Consider the following 25,397-nt stretch of genomic DNA (forward strand, 5'->3'; position numbering starts at 1 on the left):
GCACACGAAAAGATGCTCAACATCACGCATCAGCAGAGACGTGCAAATCAGAACCACGAGGAGCGATCCCCTCACACCTGTCAGAATGGCCATCACCAAAAAGAACACAAGTAACAGATGTCGGCAAGAACGTGGAGAAAAGGGAACCCTCGGACGGTCCAGCTGGGGATGTAAGTTGGTGCAGCCACTGTGGGAAACAATACGGAGGTTCTCAAAAAACTTAAGACAGAACTACCATATGAGGCAGCAATTCCACGCCTGGGTATGTATCCAAAAACAAAGAAACAAACCCAAAACCCCACCCATTAAAAAAGATACATGCACCCCAATGTTCACAGCAGCGTTCTTTACAACTGCCAAGATGTGGAAGCAGCCTAAGTGTCCACCAACAGACGACTGGATAAAGAAGACGTGGTATACTTATGCAACGGAATACCATGCAGTCATAAAAATGAACAAAGGTTTGCCATATGCAGCAACATGGATGGGCTGGGAGGGCATTGTGCTAAGTGAAATAAACAGACGGAGAAAGACACATACTGTCCAACATCACTTCTGTGTGGAATCTAAAAAATACAACAAATAAAGAAGCAGACTCACAGATACAGAGAACAAACTAGTGTTTACCAGTGGGGGGGAAGGGGGAGGGGGAGGGGAAGGGGAGGGGGAGGGGGAGGGGAGGGGGAGGGGCAGGGGAGTGAGAGGTACAAACTCTCAGGCATAAAATAAGCTACAAGGATGTATTGTACAGTGTGGGGAATAAAGCCAGTATTTTATAGTAACTGTAAACGGAGTATAACCTTTAAAAATTGTGAATCACTGTACTGTATACCTGTAACTTTGTAATACTGTATAGCAACTGTATTTCAACTAAAAAAAAGGAAAAAGGTGGCTAGAGACAAAGGTGGTGTCCCAGTTAGTTCTGCCTCCTGCCCATTCTTTTTTTTTTTTTTTAAATTTGAAATAGTCAGTTTGCAACGCTGTGTCAAGTTCTGGTGTAAGCGCAATAGCCTGGCCGACCTGCCTGTTCCTGATCGCCAAACAATGAGCCCAGCGAAGCCTACGCTTCTCACCCCCAGACAGCATTCACCATAGGAATGCCACTCTCTATGAGGCCAGTGCTCCACAGCAGCTCTGTGAAGCCGGAAGCACGGGGACATCCATCCCTGTAAATGAGAAGCAGTCAGGAAACTTAGGGAAGTCAAGTCACAAACAGAAACTAGTACCCCAGTTCCTGTGACTTCGAGGTGGCGTCTCATTAGGTCCCAGTGGGCCCGCACGTGGGCCAAGGGCCACTGGGAGACTTCCATTCCCGTCTCCTAGCCCTTTTCCCAGCCAAAGCCTCACCTCCGGGCGCACGGGGTCCTCAATGCCCACCACTGCGATACAGGTCAGCTCAGTGAGGATTTCGGCCTCGTTGTCCCACAGGGGCTCTACGCTGAAATCCCGGTAAGCTATGCAGATCGTCCGGAGTCCCTCGGAGGCCATGGGCTCAATGACAGTGCGTATCATCTCATCTCGGTCCTTACTCTTGAACGGCACTGCTTCCCCTTTCTTGTCCAGGATGCGGTTACACCTGGGGAGGCACACAGTCAGAAAGCAGCATCCCCCTCCCCACCCACTGCGCCCCCACAGTCATTTACAGACGTTCTGGGAATTCTGCATCACTTCCAAAGATACTGTTTCGTCGTCACAGATCTCCATCCATCACCCAAAGCTGAGTCCCTTTTTCCAAGGTGGGGCGGCCAGTAGGTGGATAAGGCAGGCAGAGCATGTGATTCTCCCATGTCATCTGTCCCTCCTCGCACGTGCACGCAACACCAAGAAGGTGCTTTGTGGATCACCTCCTCTTTTCAACTTCCCAAAGGTAGAGAGACTTTCCCAATCCCCAGCGTCTAGAGGGCTCAGTGCGTGGGGTGTGCTCAGCAAGAATGCGTTGACTGAAAGAAGGCGGCCAACACTGAGCTGGGGCACTGGTTTTCAGCTGCTGGCCCTGTATCCACGTAGGCCAACTTTTAATGACCTGTGGAGAGTCTAACCACTTTAAGTTATGCAACTGCCTGTGATGAGAACTGAGAATGAACAGGGAACACAGAACTAACATCTCTAGTACCTGCTGTGTGCAAGGCATCTTACGTACACTGGGTCATTTAATCAGCCCGACCCTGTGAGATGGGCGGGTCCTCTCTTTCCAGAGGAGGAAAGGGAAGCTTGGGTGGCCTCGGTCTGCATCCTGGCTGTGCCTCTATTAGCTGTATCACCTCGAGCAAGTTACTCGGCTTCCCTGCACGTCTGTTTTCTCATCTCTAAAACAGGGGTAATGACCGCATCTACCTCGCTGAGCTGTGGAAAGTACCAGGAACCACCCGAGGTACTTAAGGACAATGCCTGTCGTCAGTCACGGTGCCGCCACCTCGAAGAAGGGCTCGCTCGTCACGCACGTGGATGCAGCGGAGAGCACGGAACCCAGACCTTCCTGCGGGCAGGATCCTGAAGGGCAGGAGAAGTGCAGGGAGGGGCACTCACTTGCGCAAGATGATCTCAGATGCGCCCTTGCTGTACATGCGGAAGCCGCCGCCGGGCTTCTGGATGACGGTGCTCATGGACTTGCGCACCGAGTTGAAGGTGTACACCTTGTACAGCTTCTCCTCGGGCACCTCGCTGCGCACCGCGTGGTAGTCCTGCTTCAGGTCCGTGACAAAGCCCAGCAGCGCGCACTCCGTCTTGTTGCCCACCTGCCGCGGCAGGCCCCCCTCCTTCTCCGGAGGCTGGGAGGGAAAAACGTGGGACTACTGAAGATGCCCCGGACAGAAGGGAACTTAGGAAGGAGAGGACTTCCCCACAGAGCTTTCACCTCTGTCCAGAGTCCGTGGGGTGGGTGGACAGTGGTCAGTGGTGACTGTGGTCCCTGAGCCACCTGGGGCTTCGGGTTTTTCGTCGCCCCGGGGCAGTGCTGGTGTCTCACCCTGTATGGGGGTTTTATTCTAACACTCTCTCTTAGTTTCCGGAAACTGAGTAGTTTACTCCCGATAAGCCCAATTCTGCTACCAGCATGAGGTCTCTTTCGAGATACTGCCTTTACATGGTGACCGCAGGGCATGTCACAGCCGTGGAGTCCCACCCGCCTCACGCCACCGCATCTACTCCCGTGCATTATTCCCTAGTCTCACCCCAAACGTGTTCACTGAGGAGCGGGAAATGGGATGTGGGATGGCAATTCAGGTCGAACAAACAAGAGAAAAGCAGTGGTTCCCTCCAACCACCCGCTTTAAGTGTCCTGGCAAAGGAAGAGCTCACCAGAATCTTGGAGGTATAGGCACTGTTGATAGAAATGCCATTGACAATGAGGTCCAGCACCTTGGGCACGAGGACGTCGGGGCTTGGGATCTGATGGTAACGGGTATCTCCGATATAAGCCTGCACCACAGTCATGCGGTTCATGGTCAGCGTGCCTGTCTTGTCAGAGCAAATGGCCGTGGCGTTGCCCATGGTCTCACAAGCATCCAAGTGCCGCACCAGGTTATTGTCTTTCATCATTTTCTACAGGGGAGAAGGGAAAAGTCTTGAGAGGGGACCAAACGAGCGCTCCCAAATACAGGTCAAAGGCCGTCTCCTAGTTAACAGCTCTCCACACTTCATCGTCTTGTCCTGCACAAAAATGCACGATGCCGTTTTTGTGACTCCTCTGAAGATTCTCCTGGGTTAAACACTGACGCAACTGATCAAGATGGTCCTTCCATAGTGTCAGTGGCTTCTGCTCTTGGGAGACACCACTCAGACTTTGTGAAGACAGAGTGGCCCATCCTTTTACCAGAGGTTACACGGCACCCTCCCCCTCCGGTCTCTGTCCTACAGGAAGAGAGTTCCAGTCTCACCTTCACAGAGTAAGCCAGTGAAATGGTGACGGCCAGCGGCAGCCCCTCTGGCACAGCCACCACCAGCACAGTGATGCCAATGATGAAGAACTTGACGAAATACTGGACGTAGATGGCGGTACACTCAGCTAGCCACGGTCTGCGATGTATCACAAAGTTGTCGATCACAAAGTACAGAATCAGGATGATCACTGTGATTGCAGACATGATCAGACCTGCCCGGGGACAAGGCACATGAGTCCAGGCTCAAGGGTATGCCTAGGGCCCTAGCCAGAGATGGCCTGGCATACATTGAAGCTTTTGCTATGAAGTTTTAAAACGACCATCTCCAGGAAGTCACACCAAAAGCGCCGATCCATCCTCTGCTGCTTGTACATTACAGAGAGGGGAAAAGACATGACTTTGCACTCTAAAGACTGGGTTCTAGTCTCAGTACTGCACCAACTCGACTCGTGGCTTTGGACTGGGCTTTGAACCCCGCCCCCAACCCAGTCTATTTCCTCATTCATAAATAAAGGGGTTGGTCTAGTTTTCTAAAGCATCATTCTATGATTCTATCTCAGGCCTACCTTCTTCCCACAAATCATGATGTAGTGCCTGTCTTTGCCTGTTCCTAGTAGTCTGTCAATTTGGGCTTCTCCCCTCGCAGCCTGGAGAGCGTCAGGCAATTCATGACCTGTTTCCAGCGATGCCCCTGTGGTGTTAGCACATCACCTACACCACTAACTCTTAGACCGGTGCTTCCCAACCTCCCTCCTGATATGGTACAGACAGAAGACAACAATAGCAAGCAAGTATCAATATAGTGGTTCCTACGAGTCAGGCAAGGACTTCAAATCCTCATAACAACCCTGTGAGATAAGTTACTATTATCAACCTCTTTCACAAGGAAACTAGGGCACGGAGAGGGTTAGATATGGTACACTGGAGGGGGACCAGCCATCCTGGTTTGCCTGAGACTGAGCGATTTCCTGGGAAGCAAGACTTTCAGTGCTAACACCAAGAAAGTTCCCAAGCGAACCGGGAGAGCTGGTCACCCTACACATCCTAAAATGGAAGAATCTGCTCACGGTCAGAAACAACTGGCCCAGGGGCTCCGACGGCCTCGGTTGCTGCCTGGCTGCTCGGAGTGCTGAGGGGATGGGTGTTTGGGCACCTGTCCCTGCCTGTGGCACAATACCTGGGAAGGGCTCTGATTCAAACCATACGCTGAGTTCTGCCTGCTTTTCCCAAGGGTCCAATGATTCAGAGGAATGAGGGCAAGGCTAGAGGTGATTATATCAATGAAAGCACATTCTTTTTAAAAAAATTTTACCTTTTTCTTATTTGTTGTTGGGGGTTACACAATTAGGTTTATTTATTTCCTTTTTAATGGAGGCCTGGGGATTGCACCCAGGACCTCGTGCGTGCTGGGCACATGCTCTACTACTGAGCTATGCCCTCCCTGCCTCCGAAAGTATATTCTTTTGTACTTTGCATCCTCAGGGTCAGGGCTAAAAGCTGAGGCAAGCAAGGCATCTAGGATGCAACAGTTAAGGAGGCATTCACTCTCAGGGTGGTGCAGGCCATCTCACTTGCCGCCCCAGAGTCCTGGTCTCGCTTGGTGTGTGAAATGAACAAACAGAGGGGACAAGAGGCCAGCCCTCGGGTGGCCTGGACTCCCTAAAGAACAAAGCAGGCATCAGGAGCACAACAGGAGGGGTTAGGCAGGGGCTGTTTAATGTTTCAGACCTGTGTGCCAGGCTCAGTGACTGGCCTCCAAGCTTGTAATTCCTCTCACCCGTGCATCGTCTACATGCAAAAGATGTGGTGGAGGTCCGAATGAGCTGGGGGCTGGAACTGAATGAATGGGTGAGAATCACACTGTCCAGTAACTCTCTGTGACGCTTAAAATGTTCTCTGTTCGCGCTGTCCAATATGGCAGCCACCAGCCACATGTATTTACTGACCAATTCGAGTAGGCTAACGTGACTGAGGCGCTAAACGTTTAATTGGGCTTAACTTTCCTGCGTTTAAACGGAAGCAGCCACACACGGTTAGCAGCTGCAGCAGCGGACAGTGGAGACCCCTGCTAACTCAGTGCGTGCTTAGCAGAGCAGCGGCACCTGCCTCGCCCGGGGAGCTTATTACAAATGCAGAATCTCTGGATCCCAAGCCCAGACCTCCTGAATCAGTGTCTGCACTTTAACAAGATCCCAGGTGAACTGTACACACAGAAATGTACTGGACTAGACTGACTGTAATAAACACAGAGGTGGGGTCAGGAAATAATTAAATAGTGGAAAAAGACTGTACTTGAAGGGACACGTCCACCGAAGGGGCCAACTTCCTTTTGTTCCCTCCTGCAACCCCCTCGCCAAGCCACCCCAACGCTGAAAGAAGGCCGGAGAGAGTGTAGAAGCAAGTGATGGAGAAGCCACTTCCTCTCACGATACACAGGGGTGCCTTAGTGACCTCCGCTCTGGAAGGAGCCTCGTTCGTCACTGTCTTCCTCTTCCCTCCAGTCCTCATTTTGAACTGATTGCTCCGTGCCTGGCCAGGGAACTGCCCTCGGCATACAGCAGCCTTCTCTACCCTTAAGGAATCTACAAGCCCATTCATACACGAGACAGGTGACTAGTCATCAAAGCCTTCCTTCTTGCTAATGCGAATCTTCCCTGAGTGATACAAGCTCACCACGTCCCATCTGTTTGGGCCTTTTACCCTGACACGCAGGGAAACACTTCTCTCTGCAGAAGCCTAGGGAGTGGCCAGATGGCTGCAGAGGGGGACACGGCCACCTGGACTGCACTAGCCACTCGGGAATTTTCCGTTTCTTTCTGCCAGACCTGGCTGGCGTAGAAAGAAGGCCACGAGCGCAGCGGGGATCCAGAAGAGCACGGAGGAACGACCCCGAGACGGCTCCACCCTCCTCCGACTCACCAGCTTTCCCAATCTGAACAGCCAAGTGCGTCAGCTTGCCCTGCAGCACCGACTTCTCCTTTCTGGGCAGCTTGGCTGCCTTTTTCTCCTTTTCCTCGCTGTCGAGCCCCTCCTGGCTGTTGAGTGGCTGGATTTCCAAGGCCACCCCATCCTGAGTCTTTGCTAGAGTGCACACAAACGGGACAGGTGAGCGGGCAAGGCAGCAGCAGCGAGTAGCAGGCGGGTGGAAACCAGCAACCCTTTCTGCCTTATTCCTGGAATTCGCCTTGGACCCCGGCGTCAGAGCTGACCACCGCCACCCCTGCCTGGCCGGAGCTTGCCTCCGACCCTCTACTAGGGCCTCTGGAATGATATTCTAACAACTAGAGGGGAAATGGGTGCTTTCAGGGTATGGATTTCTCCTTCAGTGGCAGCTTCCTGGCGCAACCTCAGAGCCCCAAGCCAGGTTTCTTCCAGCAAGAGGATTAGTCACACCGCTGAATGCTATGACCAGCAACCATCCTTCCTGGAATTCAGTGCTCACAATAGTGAATCTTCACTGCAGAAAGGGGCTGAAGGGAAAGGCTGGTAGATGTTCTTAGAGCACAAGGGTCCTACTCTGCTCTTCGAATGGCTCATCCTTCTCTCTCTGCAGACTGCCATGGAGGAACCAGATCTCAGACACAGGGCATTTTCCAGTTCCTTCTTATATTAGCTGAACGATAGGGGAAGGAAACCCCCTTTCTCCCCTGGCTGACGAAGGCAGGGAGGTGCAGAGTGGGACCTAGGGGTAAATCTTTGGGGGAAAGGGAAGAAGCTGGTGTGAGGGACCCCCTGGAATAAGAGAAAGCAGGGATAAAGACAGACATATAAATCCATTTTGCTTTAAAAAGAAGAGTTAAAGGGATCTAAAATTAAAGAACTATTTCTGTGGAGTCCTGGTCCTCCGACGGATGACTTTATTTCTAAGGACTACTATGATGTGGGTTACAAAAGGGAAAAATCTCCACGAGCTGTCTCAAGAGAGCAGTTCTTGCTAGTTCCGAACCCCCCGCAGCGTCACCCCTGCAGAGCTCGATGCCCGTCCTGAGATAACGTCTCTGCTGTCAGACTCACAAACAAGACAGAGACAGGATGTAAAACACAGCCTCCAAAAAAGAAACACACATCCGATTAGGAGGAAGAAAACAGACTGTGGAGAGAAAGTCACAGAGAAAGGAGCTCTCTCCATCCCTGGCAAGACGGGCAGAGAAGGAATCCGGACAAGAAGAGGACACCAACGAGGAAGCTGGCAAGAGGAGGGTGCAGGGACCGCCCATCCCAGCTCCCTCCACCACAAGGGCCCCGAAGTCTTCCGGCCCAGAAGCTGACGACCATTGGTTGGTGTTTGAATCCAGCCTAGGGCGGTGAGGCAGGGAGCTCGGCACCCTGCAAAGAGGGATTGATCCCACGTACTCCCCGAGAGAAACCTTGACATGAGGTTCCTGGCGCCAACAGCAGAGGGTGCTGTTGCCCCGTCTTAGATCGGGTTTGGGAGCTTGCCGCCACCCCCAAATCTCTGCACCTTCCTCAGGACAGGGCATCTGGGCCACAGCAGCGGACAACAGACTTATGGAGAGGCAAGGGGAGACGGCAGATGGCCTGGAAAGGTCTGGTTTGCGTGTGAGCAGGCAGAGATGGTAAACGAGGGAGCGGAGAGGTTACCTTTGTTGCGATTTTCAGAGACTCCTTGTTTTTTACCTGTTTGAACAAGAAAGAAAAAAGTGGAGACCTAAAGTGACTCTTAAGAGATCAGATATCCAATTTGCTGGTCCCGCTCAGAGCCCAGAAGGGCAACAGGAAAGGGGGTGAGTCGCGGGGGGGAACGTGAAGGAAGCTCACATCTCTGTTCACACCCATCTCATTACAGGATCTCACGGATCTCCGGAACGCGGACCAGACCCACGCGGGTACGCGGGTGAGAGCACGCCCGCTTCTGAGCTGCCTTCTCCTGGAGCACGGCTGCTGCTGGGAGGGTGCTCCTGGCCCGACGTCATCACGTCACTTGGGGAAATGGGGTGGGGGGTTAGGAAGCGAGAGGTTTGAACAGTTTCTGCCTGATGGCAAAGGCCCTGAAAGGTGCCTCCACATGGGTTCGCCAGCACTGGGCCGGCCTCGTCCTTACTCACTGGCCGGCAGCTACAGAAACGAGCAGTCTAGCTCCTGAGCGAATGAGTTGTGTCTCCTTTTCATCAACTGCCCTCCACTAAGCAGCCCAGGATGGCCCTCCAGCCAAGCAGGAGGGCGCCCTCTCTCCTCCAAGGGAAGAAGGAAAGCTCCGGGGAAGATGTGGATTTGGTGCAGGGGTTTTTTCCTTCTGTTTTCCTTCTTCCGGGAACAAGTGGATGGCAAAGACGGGACTGCCTCTGGCGCAGACATTCCCTCTCTGTTTCCACTCTCCTGGCCATGTCTCTCTTCCGCTGACAGCCCACAGTTTCAGCAGGAACCCAGTTTCTTCTCCTGGACAGTCTTCCCTCAGCTTTGATGGTTCATATAATCCCTCATGTCTTAGGAAGAAAGGGAGGGGCCTGGAAGACTACACAGAGGGTGTTTGGGGCCAGAGCACCTCACCAGCTCATTTGGGGCAGGCTTTCTACCTCATCCCTTTGCTATCCAGCAACAGACACAGGAATTGAGGCTCAAATGCAACCTGATTTGGGAGCCTAGAGCCAGGATCTGGCTTTCATTAGGGCACTGGGGGAGCCAGGGACGACACCTCTATCTTGGCACAGGGTTTGGATGTCTGTACTCATCTTCCAGCAGGTTCTTCCGGCTAGGTACTTCATTCAGACCCGTTCCCTTTCCTAGTTTGTCCCTGGGGCCGGAAGGGAAGGGATGCTCATCCTGAAAGCCCTTTACCTTTTTTCTTCTTCTCCTCTTCTCCCTCACTGGCCCCCAAGAGGGTAAAGATGATTCCAGTCTGGGAGTTGACACCCACAGCAGTCACTACCATCCGGCCAGAACCCTCCATGACATGGGTCCCTACGCGAGGAAGAAGATGGGAGAGGCGTTGTTTTGTACCTAGTCACGCTTCGGTGTGAAACACGAACTTAGGGGAAAAACAGCCCCCCTTCCTCTCCCACAGGCAGCGATACGCTCAGCAGACAGTAGGGAGAGGTCAGCTGGCGGGTAAGGAGAGCGCTGTGCCTGACCGCTGTAGGGGCAGGCCGCTCGCCCCACCCTCCACCCCCGCCAGCAGAGCCCTTCCACGGCCCCTCCGGCACTTGGCTCACAGACAACCTCTTTAGGCTCCCCAGTATTCTGGTACTGGCACCATTTCCACTGATATGCCACTGTCCCAGCTGAACCTTGGGGCGGGAGATGGGGCAGGGTGAGAAGAGAGAGCCAGGTCTGGATAAGGTCTCTGTGGTCTGTCTAGTGGGAGGTAGAAAGGGAACTGGGGTCACCAGAGGCCACACCTGAGAGCAACATGATGTCTCTTTCCAGGGACTTCTTGACATGCTCCGATTCCCCGGTCAGAGAGCTCTCGTCAATCTTGAGATCATTCCCCTGGATCAGGATCCCGTCTGCAGGCAGCAGGTCGCCTAGTACACAGAGCAGAAGGGGCAACAGAGACAGAGGGTAGGTAGGAGTCTGGTGGAGGGCGAGGACCATCCAACCCCCATCTCAGGGCTGCTCCCACAGGCCCTCCCTACAGGGCAACGGTGCAGGGAGTATCTGGGGAGCCTCTGAAAGACAACTTCAGCTCTGACAATCCAGGATAAGACTCCTTTCCAGGTGTTATAAATTCCAACAGTTACTGATCCCCAAGCACTTTCCCATAGCCTGAATGTTATATACTTTTAACCTATAACCTCACAATCTTTGGGAAGAGTTTCAGTTACACCTTCTTTGAATTTCTTTCCCACAACCTCCTTAAACTGCAACCTAGAAGCTAACACAATTTGGGGGTCTTATCTTTTTGGATCCTCAGTAATTCCCAGTCCCCTTATGCCAAAGGACCTGGTCCTCAAATAGGGAAGGTGGCACAGGTCCAAGAAACACAGAGCTCTCACCGTATTTGATTTGGGCAATGTCACCCACCACGATCTCAGCCACCGGGAGCTGGATGATGTGACCATTTCGGATAATGGAGAATTTCTGCTCCTTTTCGATGCGGTTCTGCAGCCCGCGGAACTGCTTCTCTTTGCTCCAGTCATTGAAGGCAGTCACTAGCACCACGATGATCACAGAGAACAGGATGGCTGCCCCCTCAATCCAGCCGGCTTCCGCCTCCCCTTCGTCTTCTGAGCTACTTACGGCTAGACCACACTCTAGCCCAGGGAAAGGAGAGAAAGGAAGGGTCACTGAGGGGTTTTCGATGACATTTAAAATGGGGGTAGTGCTTCTGCAATCCCCCGGAATGGGAAGTCAGGGAAAGAGAGCAACAGAGAAGAAAACTTCTGGGTAGAACAGCTGTCCTCCGAGGGCACCAGAGGACAGCAGGGCTGGGCAGCGTCTCGTCGCCAGTGGAACTATGTCCACTCAGAAGAATCAGACGAGTAAACAGCAGGAAACGTGTCAACGCAAATTACAAGCAAGTCACATATAAAGAACTTACGACCTGCCAACATGGTCAGGCTCCCACGGCTGCTTCCCATAAAGCCAGATAAATGGGGGGATACGGGGAACTCGGAGACGCAGGGCTTTGTGGGTTGAATGAGGGTGCAGGAGTCATGACATTCTGAGCAAGGATTTGATGGAGAAGAGGCCGGGTTGGAAGAATAGCTTACTAGCTACTTGTTGGTTTCCTTTGGGGAACCCACTCTGGATAATGGTGAGAAACTGTTAAGCTACAATCTGTCAGCACCAATACCAAGTGCTCTTTGGTGGGGGTGGGAGGCACCCAGAGCACAGTCACGCGGGGCTGCTGACGACACTCACGCTCGTTCTCTTCCCCAGGGGGGCGGTAGAAGGACAGGACCAGGGAGATGATGGCCGCGATCTCCAGGATGATGAGTGTGACGTCCTGAAGGGCTTCCCACACTAGTTGTAAGAAGGTCTTGGGCTTTTTCGGGGGGATAAAGTTCTGCCCGAACACTTGCTTACGTTTTTCTAGGTCTGTAGGGTTCCCAGATAGACCTGAAAAAGAGATGCAAGTCGGACGAATGAGTGAGAAAAGAGGGGCAGAGATGAATGAGAGAAGAAGGCCGTTAACTCTTTACAGTGGCCAAGACATGGAGACAACCCAAATGTCCACTGACTGCTGACTGGGTAGGGAGGATGTGCTGTATGTATTCAGTGGAATACTACTCAGCCGTAAAAGGGCATAAAATAGTGTCATTTGCTGCAACATGGATGGACCTGGATATTGTCATTCTAGGTGAAGTAAGCCAGAAAGAGAAAGAAAAATACTGTATGATATCGCTTACATTGTGGAATCTGAAAAGGATGACACAAATGAACTTGTCTGCCAGGCAGAGACAGACTCACAGACATAGAGAACAAACTTATGGTCACTGGGGGTAAAGAGGGTGGGAAGGGGTAAATTGGGAATTTGAAATATGCCCCTCTTGGGGAGTGACGGAGATGTCAGCTATCTTGATCGTGGCGGTGATTTCACTGTGTGTACATCCATCAAAATTCATCAAATTGTACATCTGAAATGTGTGTGGTTTACTGTACAGGAACCAGACCACATTAAAGGTGCTTAAAAAAAAAAAAAGAAGCAGCCGCAGCCAGTTAAAAGATCCCTTTAAAAAGATCCTTTGCTTCCTGATCTGCCCAAGTATGAGATCCAGTTAGGTAAGCACATCTGACTGTCCTTTATGACTGGATTACTGCATTCTGCTGATTCTTGTTTTGTAGTTGACTTTATTCCTTTGATGACTATGTAAGTTTAAAAAGCCAAAGCTCTAATCTGTTCTTAGAAATAATAATCAGTACATATATGTAAACTAAAAAAACTGCAGTATGCTGTATATATGTATTTACATGCAATATAATGTGCATGTGCACTCGAACTGTAATAATTCTACCTAATAAAATTGAAAAATAAAATAAAAACAAAAAGATCCCTTGCTTCCTGATCTGCCCAAGTATGAGATCCAGTTAGGGTGACCATCCACACCAGTGTGCCCCAGACTCGGGGGATGTGCAACTTTCAGTCTAAAGCCAGGCAAACCAAGACAAGGTGGTCACAAGAGCCACTCACTCCTCTTGGTCTCCAGGGTCAGCTAACCCCGACCTAAACCTTCATCCCCTCCTCACTGAGTCCGCTCCAGGCTCCAGCGGGAGAACACAAACACTGACCTGCTTCCCGGGACTCACACAGAGCTCTGCTCTCACATTAACATGTAAATGCTGGTCATGATTTAACAACTGAGCTGGCTTCCACCCACTGGCTCATACGGAAGAGCCAGAAAGAATAAGCTATCTGCTCAAGGTCACACTAGGAGGCCAGGGGACAGAGCCCAACCAGCTGTGCTGGTTCCAAGTTCCAATGGCTTTGGGAGATCAACAGAGCACAGACTCCAACTTTGGGCACCTCCTTTAAGCACACATATCCATCCTAGGCTGTCACACACGCAGGCACACTCACATTGACACACACACCCACAGAAACACATGTATCTCTAAAAGGTACTACTGGTCTACTAACCACAGAAACACATGTATCTCTAAAAGGTACTACTGGTCTACTAAGTACTACGTACTGTGAACGAACAATACTGCAAACCACATCAGTAAACAAAGAACGCTGAAGCCAGTGAGTCATCAGCGGCTGCCGCCACCCCCTAGTGAGGACAGGCCTGCAGCCCTGCCTCTGCAGCCACTCATAATGGTGCACCCTGAGGGGGCTCAGAGTAAGGACAGGACAGGACACTGGCCCTAGATAGCCAAAGGAATGAATTCAATGAGCCAAATGTTTGCTTCCTCCCATACATAGAAAAGCGCTAAATTCTTTAACTTGAGATGCCTGGTTTTCTTTAGATAACAGGTGATCTTTCATTGTTCCAACTACCTGGCCTTTGCTGTAAAGCCCCTGTATATCCTAGCTCCCCCCTACCTCTTCGGAGCAGTGCCTCAGAGCGACCTGAGAGGCTGTCATCCTGGGCTGGAAGGGGTTCGAGTCCTCAGAAACGTCCCCAAATAAAACATAACCCACAACTTTCAGGCTGTGCGTTTATCTCAGTCAACAGCACTTGCAGATGTGCTAGGCGCTAAGAAGCACTACTTAGACTGAGTACTAAGGAAGCACCAGTATTAAGTACTAGTATTCAGCTTGAATGAGAAGAGAAGAAAGACGAAGCCAGGAAGCTAGAGTACACAGTCCTTGATTATCAGCGCCCCTAACGCGCATGCATGGCGACACCCACATCTTCTAGGCGCGGCCCAGAGAGAAACAGAGCTAGGCCGAATTAGGCCCAGTGTCTTCCTTACATTCAGGCCCCTCTAACGGGCCCCAAGGGGGTTGCACTTCAAGGGACGGGGAGAAATCCTGTAAGTTCAGTTAATGCCGGGTGGCACTTATCAAGTTGTTCACACACAGCAGCAAATTAACCTTGGTTTTGGCCCTGGGAGCTGTTGGCCACACGATCTGATGGGCTCCCACCGGCAGGGGGAGGCAAACTTTGTCTTGGAAAAAAGACCGGCAGCAGAGGAGCATTAGACTCAGGATGGGGACACTCCCTGTGGCTTCACACGGAGGGAGCTTCAGTCTACGTGAAGGGCTGCTCCGATGGCGGGGATGAGGGCATCTCCACTGAATAGGACCCAAGAGTGTTACCTTAAATGGCAAGGAGAGAGATTTGGGCTAGAACTAAGGAAGTCATTCAGATGGAAAAAGATTTTGAAAACGGGAAGATAGGTACCAAGGGAGTCTTGTTTGCAGGCTCTGAGACGGCCTCCGCTTCTCCACCCAAGAGGGAAACCACCAGGAGAGGTACCCCAGGTCCACCCGGGGATTCTGCCTGGGGGTAAAGCGGGGGTGTGAACTGGCATCCACGACTGTGGACACGGGGACTGGGGACCACTTTCTCTCGCTAGTGCCCAGGAGAAGGAAGCAGGGAGCTGTTCTGAAAAGTGGTGCCTGATGGTCTTGTCCCAGGCCTCCGGCCTCCTGGTTCCCCTAAGCACCCCCCAACCCCGGCCTCCAGCGGAGTGGCACAGCAGAGCCCCGCAGGGGAGCGGGTTCGGCCAAGGCACTAGAAGCAGCTGGGCTGCTTCCCAGAGGCTCCCTGCCTCCACCACTTTGCGAAGTCCATTCTCAGCAGGAAAGAAAAACCAGGGCCTGGGAAAGGAGCGCTTCTGGGCAGCGCACTTGGTCCCCAGGCAGGGAGAGGCAGAGCTGCCAGAGGGCAGGGCCTTGCTGGCTCTCTCCTCCAGGGACCCGAGAGCAAGTCTGTGCCAACTTGGAGCTGCGGGGCTGGAGGCCAGGCTCGCTCGAGGCAAGCAGGAGTTCTCATCATCTGTGAATCTCCCTGGGATGCTTCTCAGAGAAGCGGGACTCACAATGTAAAGGGAAGAGATGCTGTTCCCTCCTTGACAAGGGCGAGTGGCTGACTGTAAGGGCAAACCAAGACATCAGATTTAGAGATCGTTGTAAGGACATCCCAACAGCCTAATGAAGGCCAAAGCTAGAAGCTGGGGTAGCCCTGCCCCTCTGCTCTCGTGTTAGTGCCCTGTAATCACCCTGGACCCTCTCTCTCTCATCCACTTACTGGTACATTTAGTCAGATGAGCTTCACCTGCAAAACATGCCCAGAGTCCACTCACTTCCCCTTTCCCACGGCTCCCGTCCTGGTCCAAGCCGGGCCATCTCTCTCCCAGTTACGGCCACTGTCTGACAGGGGAGTTTCTTCCACCCTTGCCTTCCTGTCCTCAGTCTCTTCTCAACATAGTAGCCAGAATGATCTCTTCCAAGCCCAACTCATGACACTCACTCACTCAGAGTCTCTGGTGGCTTCCACTTGGAGTGAAACTGGGCACTAAAGACCTTATGATGGCCCTGAAGTCTCCAGCCCCCACCCCTTACTCACCTCCTGCTGCGTTGGCTTGTTCACTGAGATCCCGCCAAGCTCGCCTTCCTGCCTTCCTCCGAATGCATGAGACACACTTCTCTTTGCTGACCCCTGCCCAGTTGTTTCCTTTCTCGGGTTCCTCTTCACCAGGTAGGGCTCATTCCCTCACCTCCCTCACGACCTTGCACCAATGCCACCATCTCAGTGAAGACCCTGACCATCGTGTTGAACGCGGACGTCTCTGCCCCAGTACTTTCGCGCCCCCTTCTCCTGCTCCATCGTTTCCCTCTAGGGGTCTTCCCCCCAGTAGATTATGTGATGTATTTATCCTCCGTTTGTCCATCCCCCTCCAAAAGGTCTAGAGCAGCGCCTGACACAGTACGCCCACAAATTTGTTGAATGAGCTGCATGAATGAGTAATAAATAAGGCTGTTCACATTTAAGTGATTACTCTGGGCCAGATGCCTCCCCGGGCACGTTCGCATCTTCTCACTTGAACACTGCAAAGCCCAATGTGGTGCCTGCTATTAACCCATTTTACATACAAGCAAACTAAGGCCAGGAGAGGTTATGTAACTGCTCGAGTATGTGGCAGAGTTTCTACCGCTCCCCAGGAAGCAGCTGCATGCCAACCTACACACGGAGGGGGCAGCGTGTGGAGGCAGCCGCACGCAGCTCGGGCTTCACTCTACTGTCACCAACTTGTCCTGGTTTGCTTAGGACCCTCCAGGTCTCAGCACTGACGCTCCTGCCTCCTTGTAATCACCAGCCCTCAGTCCCAGGCAAGCAGGGATGGTCGGGCGCCCTCCTTTATTCAGCTCAGGGCAGGCGCACGTGCTGCTTGCCCCTGCACCTCTAGGCATGTCCGTCCTGTCCACACTCTCTATTTACCACTGGGGTGAATGAGTCCTGTCTCTTTCCTGTCCTCAGGGATGGTGACCCCATGTCTGAGTCCAACCTATGATTTTTGTACTCGATTAAAGTTCCATGATTAGCCTTTTTTTGGATCCAAGCAAATGAAATAAGACACATTATGGAAGACAGAAAAGTCATGCGCTGCTCTTGCCTAGATGACTTAGAAGTCACACCTTTACTTGCTTTTTGCCTTTTTCTCTCCTCTGCTCCACCTTAAGTCACCCTAAGCGCTTGCAATAAGCTCCCTTAAGGAGGCAAGTGTCGCACCAAGCCCCCAGCACGCCCAGGGCAGGGAGGGGCAGTTTGGGGCTGTGAGCCCAGTAGCCTTGGGAACTTGGGAATCCTCTCTGACATGTGGCATGGCACGGGAAAGCCATGTGGGACCGGGAGCTTGGCCAGTCCCCAGTTTGGGGCTTTTCCAATCCAATTCTTCCTGTCCCCAAGATGCTCCCAGGCTCCGATCTCAGAGGCTGTGATTTCACACAAATACTTGCCCAGCCCAGGAGAGGGTTTTAGCCCCTCATCTCTGCAGTGGCTTCTCAAATACACAGCTTCCTGAAGAAGGGAAGGACGACTTGGCAGGGAGAGAATGCTGGAAACACGGGAAAAGGGTTTCCCCTAGAAATACATCAAGAAAATGAGAGGAAACCTTGTCCCCAAGGACACAAGAGAGAATGCCCCACCTAAATCGGGAGTACTTCTGGCCCCCAGAGCCAGACTGCACACATGAGCTGGGAGAGGCGACAAGAATGTCAGGCTGTGAGGTCACCGCCCCCACCCCACGCTGGGGAGTCGTGCGGCCTCTGCCCCGGCTGGCAGGACGCGGAGCAAGCAGCTGTGGAAAATCTGCGTGTGCTGTGAGCCTGTGCAGGGCCCGGGGCTTGGGAGGAGAGCCACAGCCCAGCCCTCGGTGGCCTGGCTCCAGCAGGGAAGGGCGGGGGCCAGCTTCCCGAAGAGGCACCTCTTATCAGAGCCAGCTCAGGCCCAGAAAGGGTGGGGCTAGGTCAGACATCACTAGGGACTACCCAGCTGTCTGGGTTTTGACACCTTGCCGAAGAGACAGCAGAATCTTCTCCCACACAGAGGGTACGCGCGAGAGGTTTCTCTGGGTTGATTTGGAGGCAATCCCGTTGGGCGTATGAGAAGAACAGACACCCAAATGCCTTTCAAGTCCTGCCTTAAAGACCCTGGAGTAGGGGGCTGGCAAAGAGTGGCTTACAATCAGCACGAGGACTGACAGGCTGTAGCCACCTCCTGCTCCTCACCCAGCGCCACTGCTCCCAAGGCGCAGAGCAGTTTCCCAACTTCAGCATCTCAAGCTTAACACAGCCGCAGCTTGGACATGTGTTCTTTACTTACTGGACTTCCAGCCCCGAGAAAGCAGTCTCCTTAAGGTCACAGCAAGAGGATGACGGACTCCGAGAAGCACGCCCCTTCCTTCACTCTCTCCGTCCCAGAGCCCTGCCCGAGGCGGCAGCCTCCTCAGGGGATGTCGCTCTTTACCTGGCCCTCTGTCTATGCCTTTTTTGAACACTCTGACTCTGGCACAGGGAAGAGAACGCTGCCCAGAGTGCCCTCCTCAGCCCTCGGCTGGGCCTTCTCCCAGGCTGCACGCGCACACACGCCGCCCTCCAGTGTCACGCTCCCCAGTGCTCACACCTCAGCGCTAAATAAAAGGAGTGAAAACCCCACTTCCGAGGGGAGACGCCACGATGCCGCGGACAAGGAGGGAACGCTGTCCTTCTTCCCACCTCTCAGCTGATGGGTCAACGCAAGGCAACAACAAGACGGTTCAAAACAAAACGAAACTCGCAAGAGCTTCTGCTGAGCTGTCAAGGGAATGAGCCCGGAAGGTTCTAGGCCTGGTGGAAGGGGACAAAGCAGGGAGGCTCCTCAGGTTCAGGAGCTATAATCACTCTCCCGGCCTCCAGGTTTCCCTCCCCCCGGCTTGGTAACGTTATGCCAGCTAAGCCTCCAGCTCTGGGCCAGGAGGAGCTGGGCAGAGAAGGGTTCGCAGAGCCCGGGGTTGGCCGCGGATGAGAAGGCTCACATCTGTCACGCACTGTTGGCCTAATTCAGCCCTAGGCGTTTAACCCAGAACCAGACGGGGAACTCCCAGGGTGCAACGTGGAATTCCCTGCAGGGGGAGGAGGGGCTGAGGGAGGGTGCTTTCAGCTCTCCTGTCTTCCTCCATCACGGCCGATTCTGCTTCCCCCGGGTTTTGTGGAAACCTTTCCCACCCCTCTGCCAAGGACTAAATATTTCTTTTTTCCCCCTTTTTCACTTTTTTATTACTCAAAAAAGCTTCATTTTTAAATTTAGCTTTCTGACTCTGTGCTCGTGATTTCAACACTTTCACAATGATTTTCTGCTCCTCAATAAGGAAAGCATCCTTGATCCTGTCACAGACACATTTAGCACACGTGGAACCACCATAAGCCCGGCTGACATGCTTCCTTGTTTTAGACCGTCGCATAAGAACGTTAGGTCTCACGATGCGGACTCCTCGACTTCGGCCTGGGCACACGCCACATGCAGATTTTGATGCCTTCCCAACTTTCTTGGTATAAAGGTAAACAACTCTGTTACCAGGGGTTCGGGACAGCCTAGTTTTGTTAGAGGCTGCACTGTAGGGCAGCCTACGATGGTTTGTCAAACACTGGACCATTCTGAATGCCTCTGGATACCGTCTCCAGAAGAAGAATAAGAAAGATTAAGTATTTCTTTTAAGAAGCTACTGAACTTGCCCCGGCTGCTCACATCACAGTGCAGCTGCTCTCTGGCTGTTTGAGCTGGTCTGCCCACCTCCGCCCCCTCCCCCACCTCCAAAATAGTCTTTTAGCATGAGTCTCTCTCGTAGCTTAAACCAGTGCCGATACGTCTGCCCAAGTGTGATGGGCAGAGTGGACCACAGATTGCTAATCTCTGCAGTCGCGCCCCCATGAATTGTTTTTAGGATAATTGATTTGGCCTCTTTAGCAGAGTTCCAGGTGATGGCTCTGGGGCAGAGGGCAGGAGGAATGAAGCAGCTCGGCGATGCTTCTAGGCTGATATTGACGGACTCCTGAAAGCGGACACTCTGTAAGCCCTGAAGCTAGGGAGAGAAATCCCCCAGAAGCCAGGTGCCCCTCTTCTTCGCACACCTGCTCCACCCCATACTCGCTTGGCATCCACTCCCAACAACACTCTCCGAAGCAGCGGTCTCTAAACAGGGGGCGTGCATCCGTCTGTTGGAGCACGGGAAAGGTACCGGGCTTTTTATATTACTTCATCCATTTCTGTTTCCTGTCGATCCTACTCTGTAGATAACATTCGCGTTGGAAGTACTAATAGTCATACAGCAGTGCTGTAGGTGAACATTTGCTGGGGCTATGTGTGCAATTTTCTGCCAGACTGACAATGCTACTAGAAATTTCTACCTGCCACACTGAAGAAGAGCCCAGTCTCAGCATGTTCCAGCTCGAGGGAGAAAGGACCTGCCACCTGACCTCCAAGGCATGGCAACAGGAACACGGCGAGACCTGAGATCTTAAGGTGGCAAGGGAAATTAACCTAAACCCTGCAGTTAAGGAACCAAAGTGAAAATTTGGCCTGTCTTAAAACACTCTTTCCCCTCCGGCCATTTACTCCCCAAGGAATGTCAGCTCCCCAAACCTAGTAGCTGAGCAGTAATCATGCGAGGCAAAGATGCTTGCGCCTTGTGCCACGAACATTCAGTAAGTGGTAGCAGTTACCACAGAGCATGGCCAGGCCAGAGAGTCCCTAGGCAATCACGTGACCAAGGAGTCCCATCTCCAACTCCTAAGCCCCCTTCTCCTCCCCCGCAATCCCTTCAGCTTAGGTCCACATGCTATGTGCCCCCGTAACACCACGTCCCCCATCATGGCACTGTGCCAGTATTTCTGAAAGTGCCTTGATTTCTGTGTCTCCTTTTATATGCTCTATGGAAAGAACTGTCCCTGTCACGTTCACCTCTGTGTCCCCAGCACCTGCTGGACATTAAATATTTGTTTAATGGTTGAAAAGAAATTAGAAACCCTCTGTATCACACCCTCAACTCTGCAGAGAAAAGAAGTTAGCAGAGTAACAGAGGGAACATGAAACAGAAATTCCCACCAACGTATTTTTAGGTCCACATTCAACATAAATAGCCTGCAGCTTTCTGAAAGAAGTCCACGGGGAGTGACTTATTATTTGGTCAAGGCTCCTGTTCTCCTGCCCTTTCTGGTCTGGGCCCAGACCTGCCCCCTAACCGTTGGCCTTGCTCCTCAGAAAACATCATTCTTCCTGCTACGAAGGGTTACACAGCTGAGGAGCAGGGGGGACAAGTTCTCTGGGGAAAGGAGAGTTCATACAACCTTCTATTTAGACCAAAGAATCTTTCCTCCAGGAACCCTTCTTCCTCCTGCACACAGAGGGAAACCGAGACTAAGGGAAATACCTCTGCTTTCTTACCCTTAAGCCACAGGTAATTCTCACTCACACGGATTTCTCTTGCTCACCGAAGCAAGGAGATGGCATGGAAAACTGATCAGAAGATAAAAGGTTGGGGACTGGGGTACAGCTCAGTGGTAGAGCGTGTGCTTAGCATGCACAAGGTTCCAGGTTCAATCCCTAGTACTTCCAAAAAAAAAAAAAGAAGAAGAAGAAGAAGAAGATAAAAGACTGTCTTCTCGTGGGTATTATACAAACTGCTCTGCTCTTTGGGGACTGGAGAGATTGGTTGGGGTGGGGATGGAACGGGGAAAGAAGAGACAATAAGAAGGGGGGATGAAGAAATTGGAATGAGGAAAGAAGCAAGCAAAGTCAAAAGATTCCATTGGTGCAAATGCTTTTCCCTACCAAGAAACCCTACGCAACACAGCCCACTCCTTCAGGAACTCACCTCTGCCTCTTTGCTTCTGTTTAACGTGGCCATGAAGGCTGAAATCTTTAGTCCATTAGATGAAAGCAGATCTCTATCACATCTCCCCCACCCTTCTTTGTTTCCCTGACTTTCCTTCCCATTTTGGCTCCTTGCTGGATGCTGGAGGCCGAGCATCTCCAGGTCTTCAGGTTTAACCAAGTCTTGGCCACTAGAGTGCCTGCTCTTACTCTGACCAGCCTCGCCTACTCAAGGAACGTAAGCCCAGAGTAAATTAACAGCAGCGCTGGGTCACAGTTAGACAGGTTGTCAGGCATCGGAATAGAAAACAAATGGAAAAATTGTCCATGCTTCTGAGATTCTTTTCTGCTCTAACAGAAGAGGCAGCAGAGCATTAATGGACCATGAATCAGAAAATATGGACTATTCCATTGAGTCGTATCCTGTGGTAAGACTTTAGGCAAGCCGTTTAAACCTCTTAGCCTGTTGAGAGAGACAGAGAGAGAGAAGGAGAATGAATTAAAATTAAGTCTCATCTGCCTTTAGAATTGTATAAATCTGGAATAATAAAACCATGTTAGCGTCAGAAATGTCATAAACTCCAAGTTCTATAAGGCCCTTAGTAGCTACGGCTGTGGTTGAAAGCGATCTGCCAACCTATACTAAAGATGCTACCGGTCCAACAGTCCAACAGAAAGTATCCTAGGAACCAGATTCCCCACTCGTTCTTCTCCTTGGTTTCCAACCAGCACAATTCAAGGACCAGGTAAATGTCTTTACTCTTAATTATGAGTCTGCAGGGGCCTCCCACAGGTGACAAAGCTATGCTAGGCTGTCAGGCACCTCAGTGTGGTCTTCTGTGAACAGGCTGGCTTTTTATAGCATCTGCTCCTTGGGGCACCTGGATATCCACGCTCTCTTCTCCGCCTGCCCAACTAAACAGCTCGGCACTGCCCTTGTCTGGGGAGACACTCCTCTGAGTCTCCTTTTTCTATCCCTTTACTCTTCTCACACACCAGGAGGTCCCCATTGGCACTGGGGGCTAAAAACTACTCATGGAAGCGCTGTTTTTTTGCCCCGTCTCCCCAGCTGCAGGAGCAGCCCCGAGGCAACTGCAACAGTGACACAAACGGGATACGAATTTGTGACCCCGTTAGCAGGGGCATGGCAATGGACACCTGTGCCAGTGGCAGGGGACCTGGGGTGCGGGCGCGGCCAGAGTCTGGAGCAACAGAGGCACCTGACGTCAGAGGGGCGGCTTTCAGCCACAGGTCTGAAAGCGGGACTGGGAAAGAATCTGAGCCTCTACGTAGCATTTGATAGCTGATGTTGAGATCAGAGTAGGATGTATATGTTGGCCTTTGGGAACGGAAGCTCTCTGGGAATCAGGAAGGAAACAACAGCAGCTGTGAGAAAGGATGTGGAACGTTGGGAGGAAAGTCTGGACCCTGCTAGCAGGAGTTTCCCAGATTCCAGCTTATTGGGGCTTCTCGGTTCCCTTTGGTGAGAGAAACAACTGACCAAAGGGATCAAGAACAGTATAGCAGGCATACATCCAGAGGGAACCTTAATCCAAAAAGATGCCTGCACCCCAATGTTCATAGCAGCACTATATACAACAGCCAAGACATGGAAGCAACCTAAATGTCCATCGACAGAGGACTGGATAAAGAAGCCGTGGTATATATATATTTATACAATGGAACACTACTCAGCCATAAAAAATAACAAAATAATGCCATTTGCAGCAACATGGATGGCCCTGGAGAATGTCATTCTAAGTGAAGTAAGCCAGAAAGAGAAAGAAAAATATAATATCAGTTATATGTGGAATCTGAAAACAAAGGCAAATAAACTTATTTACAAAACAAAAACAGACTCACAGACATAGAAAACAAACTTATGGTTACCGGGGTGAAGGGGGTGGGAAGGGATACATTGGGAGTTTGAGATACTGACTGGTATATAAAAAATAGATTAACAAGTTTCTACTGTACAGCACAGGGAACTAGATTCGTATCTTGTAGTAGCTTACGGTGAAAGGGAATATGAAAATGAATATATGTATACTCGTGTATGACTGATGCATTGCGCTGTACACCAGAAATTGACACAACATTGTAAACTGACTGTCCTTCAATTAAAAAATAAAAAAAGAACAGTATAGGAAGGGAAAAGGAGAGAGATGCTTAAATTCTGATGGTTGTGTCTCAAGTACTGCATGATCTCAGTGAAAACATAACAGGAATAGCCTCTCTTTAAGGTCAGTACTACTGTGAAGGTGGCAGGATACAGAAATCTCGCTGACAGCAAGTAGGCATTGTCTGCAGGGCAGTCCTTAGGTACTAAACAGAAGGCAAAGACTGAGCCGCGTGAAAGCCACTGAGCACCGCCATCTTAACCAGGTCTCTTTCAGACACCAAGAGGTGAATGGAGAAAACGGACAGTGGTTGTGGTTAGACGTGCAGCCACCTCTCCAGATGTAATGATACATCGCACTCCAGAGGGTCTCATATTCTGACAAATATCTTCAGACACATGGATTTCATTTTAATGTGAGGCAACTCATTTACCGAATACCCATTATAAGTGTGAGATTATACATACATCATATTATTTAATCCCAATAACTCTACAGGCTAGAACATTAACACTGTTCTCAAAGAAACTGATGTTTACTCAGAGACTGAGTAAACTGTTCAATGCTTTTCAGCTAGTAAATGCCAGAGCTGGTATTTGAAGTCAAAGCCTATGAGATAAGAAACTGAATTCTAGAAGTAAAGAGACCATGTAGGGCAGCTCTCTCTGCAAAGAAAACAAGACACGAGCAATGTACAGATATCTAGATAAGAATCTCTCAAGGGGAGGGTGTAGCTCAGTGGCAGAGCACGTGCTTAGCATGCACAAGGTCCTGGGTTCAATCCCCAGTACCTCTGTTAAAAAAAAAAACCTAATTTACCCCCCTTCCAAAAAATAGACTCCCTCCCCCACCAAAAAAAAAAAAAAAGAAAAAGAAAAGAATCTCTCTCTCCCTTTTTCTAATCCCAGAGTCTGGACTTCAAGTCACTAACTTAAAGCACTGGCTTGGGGTTAAAACTTACTAGAATTGGCAAGAAATGTGACATGGCCTCCAAGAAACGGTCAGAAACGGTCTACCTCAAAAGGCTAAGATCTTTGCTCAATCTCAAGCTACTCCGCCATGGCCTGCCTGACTCACAGGACCAAGCAAGGACCTGTAATAGAGAAGCTGGAACCAGGCAAAAAGTAAGAAGGTAAGAGTCCTTTTGTTCGCTCTTCATTTTGATGGTGATGCGGCTCACTGGGCACTCGGGCAGAGCCGGGTCAGCACAAAGCTGGATTTGTTCATTCTCTTTTAAGAACAGATTAAGAAGAACTGTATTAAAAGTACATCAGACAGAGCTGAAAAAGTCATCAGTAATTCCCTGACAGAAAACAGAGCGGGTAACTCAAAGATACGGTGGGTACAACTGACTTACAATCCCATTTCTGTGTCTGGTAGAGAAGTGCTCCATTGGGTGGGTGGGCGTATCCACATTTTTTGTGCCCATCCTCTCCTCTTACACTGTAAGATCAGTGCGGGGAGGAATTTTATCTTTAACCCTTTGCAATCAAAGACTGATACAGAATAAAGGACTTGATGATTATTTACTGATAAAAGCACCTCTAACATAAACATTTATAAAATAGAGATATATAATTTCTCTTCTGTACCTTGACACAGAAGAAAGGAGGAAAGAATGATCTTCAGAGAACCCCACAGTCCCTAAACGTCATCTCTGGGAAAGAAACGAAGTTCCCTCCGGAGCCTCACCCCCTTTC

General features: G+C 51.1%; 2 protein-coding genes across 4 annotated transcripts in view; both read right to left on the reverse strand.

The window, feature by feature from the left end:
• ATP2B4 (ATPase plasma membrane Ca2+ transporting 4) overlaps positions 1 to 25,397 on the reverse strand; it is a 95,834-nt gene that overhangs the window by 25,755 nt on the left and 44,682 nt on the right. For all 3 annotated transcript variants that reach the window (XM_006218482.4, XM_015251345.3, XM_006218483.4), the window contains exons 3-12: positions 11,700 to 11,897; positions 10,832 to 11,089; positions 10,235 to 10,360; positions 9,675 to 9,797; positions 8,481 to 8,516; positions 6,798 to 6,959; positions 3,876 to 4,090; positions 3,298 to 3,540; positions 2,527 to 2,768; positions 1,348 to 1,576 (exon numbers count right to left, since the gene is read on the reverse strand). In XM_006218482.4, the coding sequence (XP_006218544.1) occupies positions 1,348 to 1,576; positions 2,527 to 2,768; positions 3,298 to 3,540; positions 3,876 to 4,090; positions 6,798 to 6,959; positions 8,481 to 8,516; positions 9,675 to 9,797; positions 10,235 to 10,360; positions 10,832 to 11,089; positions 11,700 to 11,897 (1,832 nt within the window). The remainder of the gene's footprint in view (positions 1 to 1,347; positions 1,577 to 2,526; positions 2,769 to 3,297; positions 3,541 to 3,875; positions 4,091 to 6,797; positions 6,960 to 8,480; positions 8,517 to 9,674; positions 9,798 to 10,234; positions 10,361 to 10,831; positions 11,090 to 11,699; positions 11,898 to 25,397) is intronic.
• On the reverse strand, positions 18,948 to 19,376 carry LOC140688565 (large ribosomal subunit protein eL34-like). Its single transcript, XM_072948216.1, has one exon. It carries the CDS (start codon positions 19,359 to 19,361, stop codon positions 18,948 to 18,950), a length of 414 nt encoding a protein of 137 aa, XP_072804317.1. The 5' UTR covers positions 19,362 to 19,376.

This window comes from Vicugna pacos, chromosome 23, assembly GCF_048564905.1.
Source record: "Vicugna pacos chromosome 23, VicPac4, whole genome shotgun sequence".
NCBI classification, from domain to species: Eukaryota; Metazoa; Chordata; class Mammalia; order Artiodactyla; family Camelidae; genus Vicugna; species Vicugna pacos.

Coding starts and splice junctions, on each gene's coding strand:
- LOC140688565 (XM_072948216.1), bottom strand. CDS start 19,361: ATGGTCCAGTGTTTGACAAACCATCGTAGGCTGCCCTACAGTGCAGCC.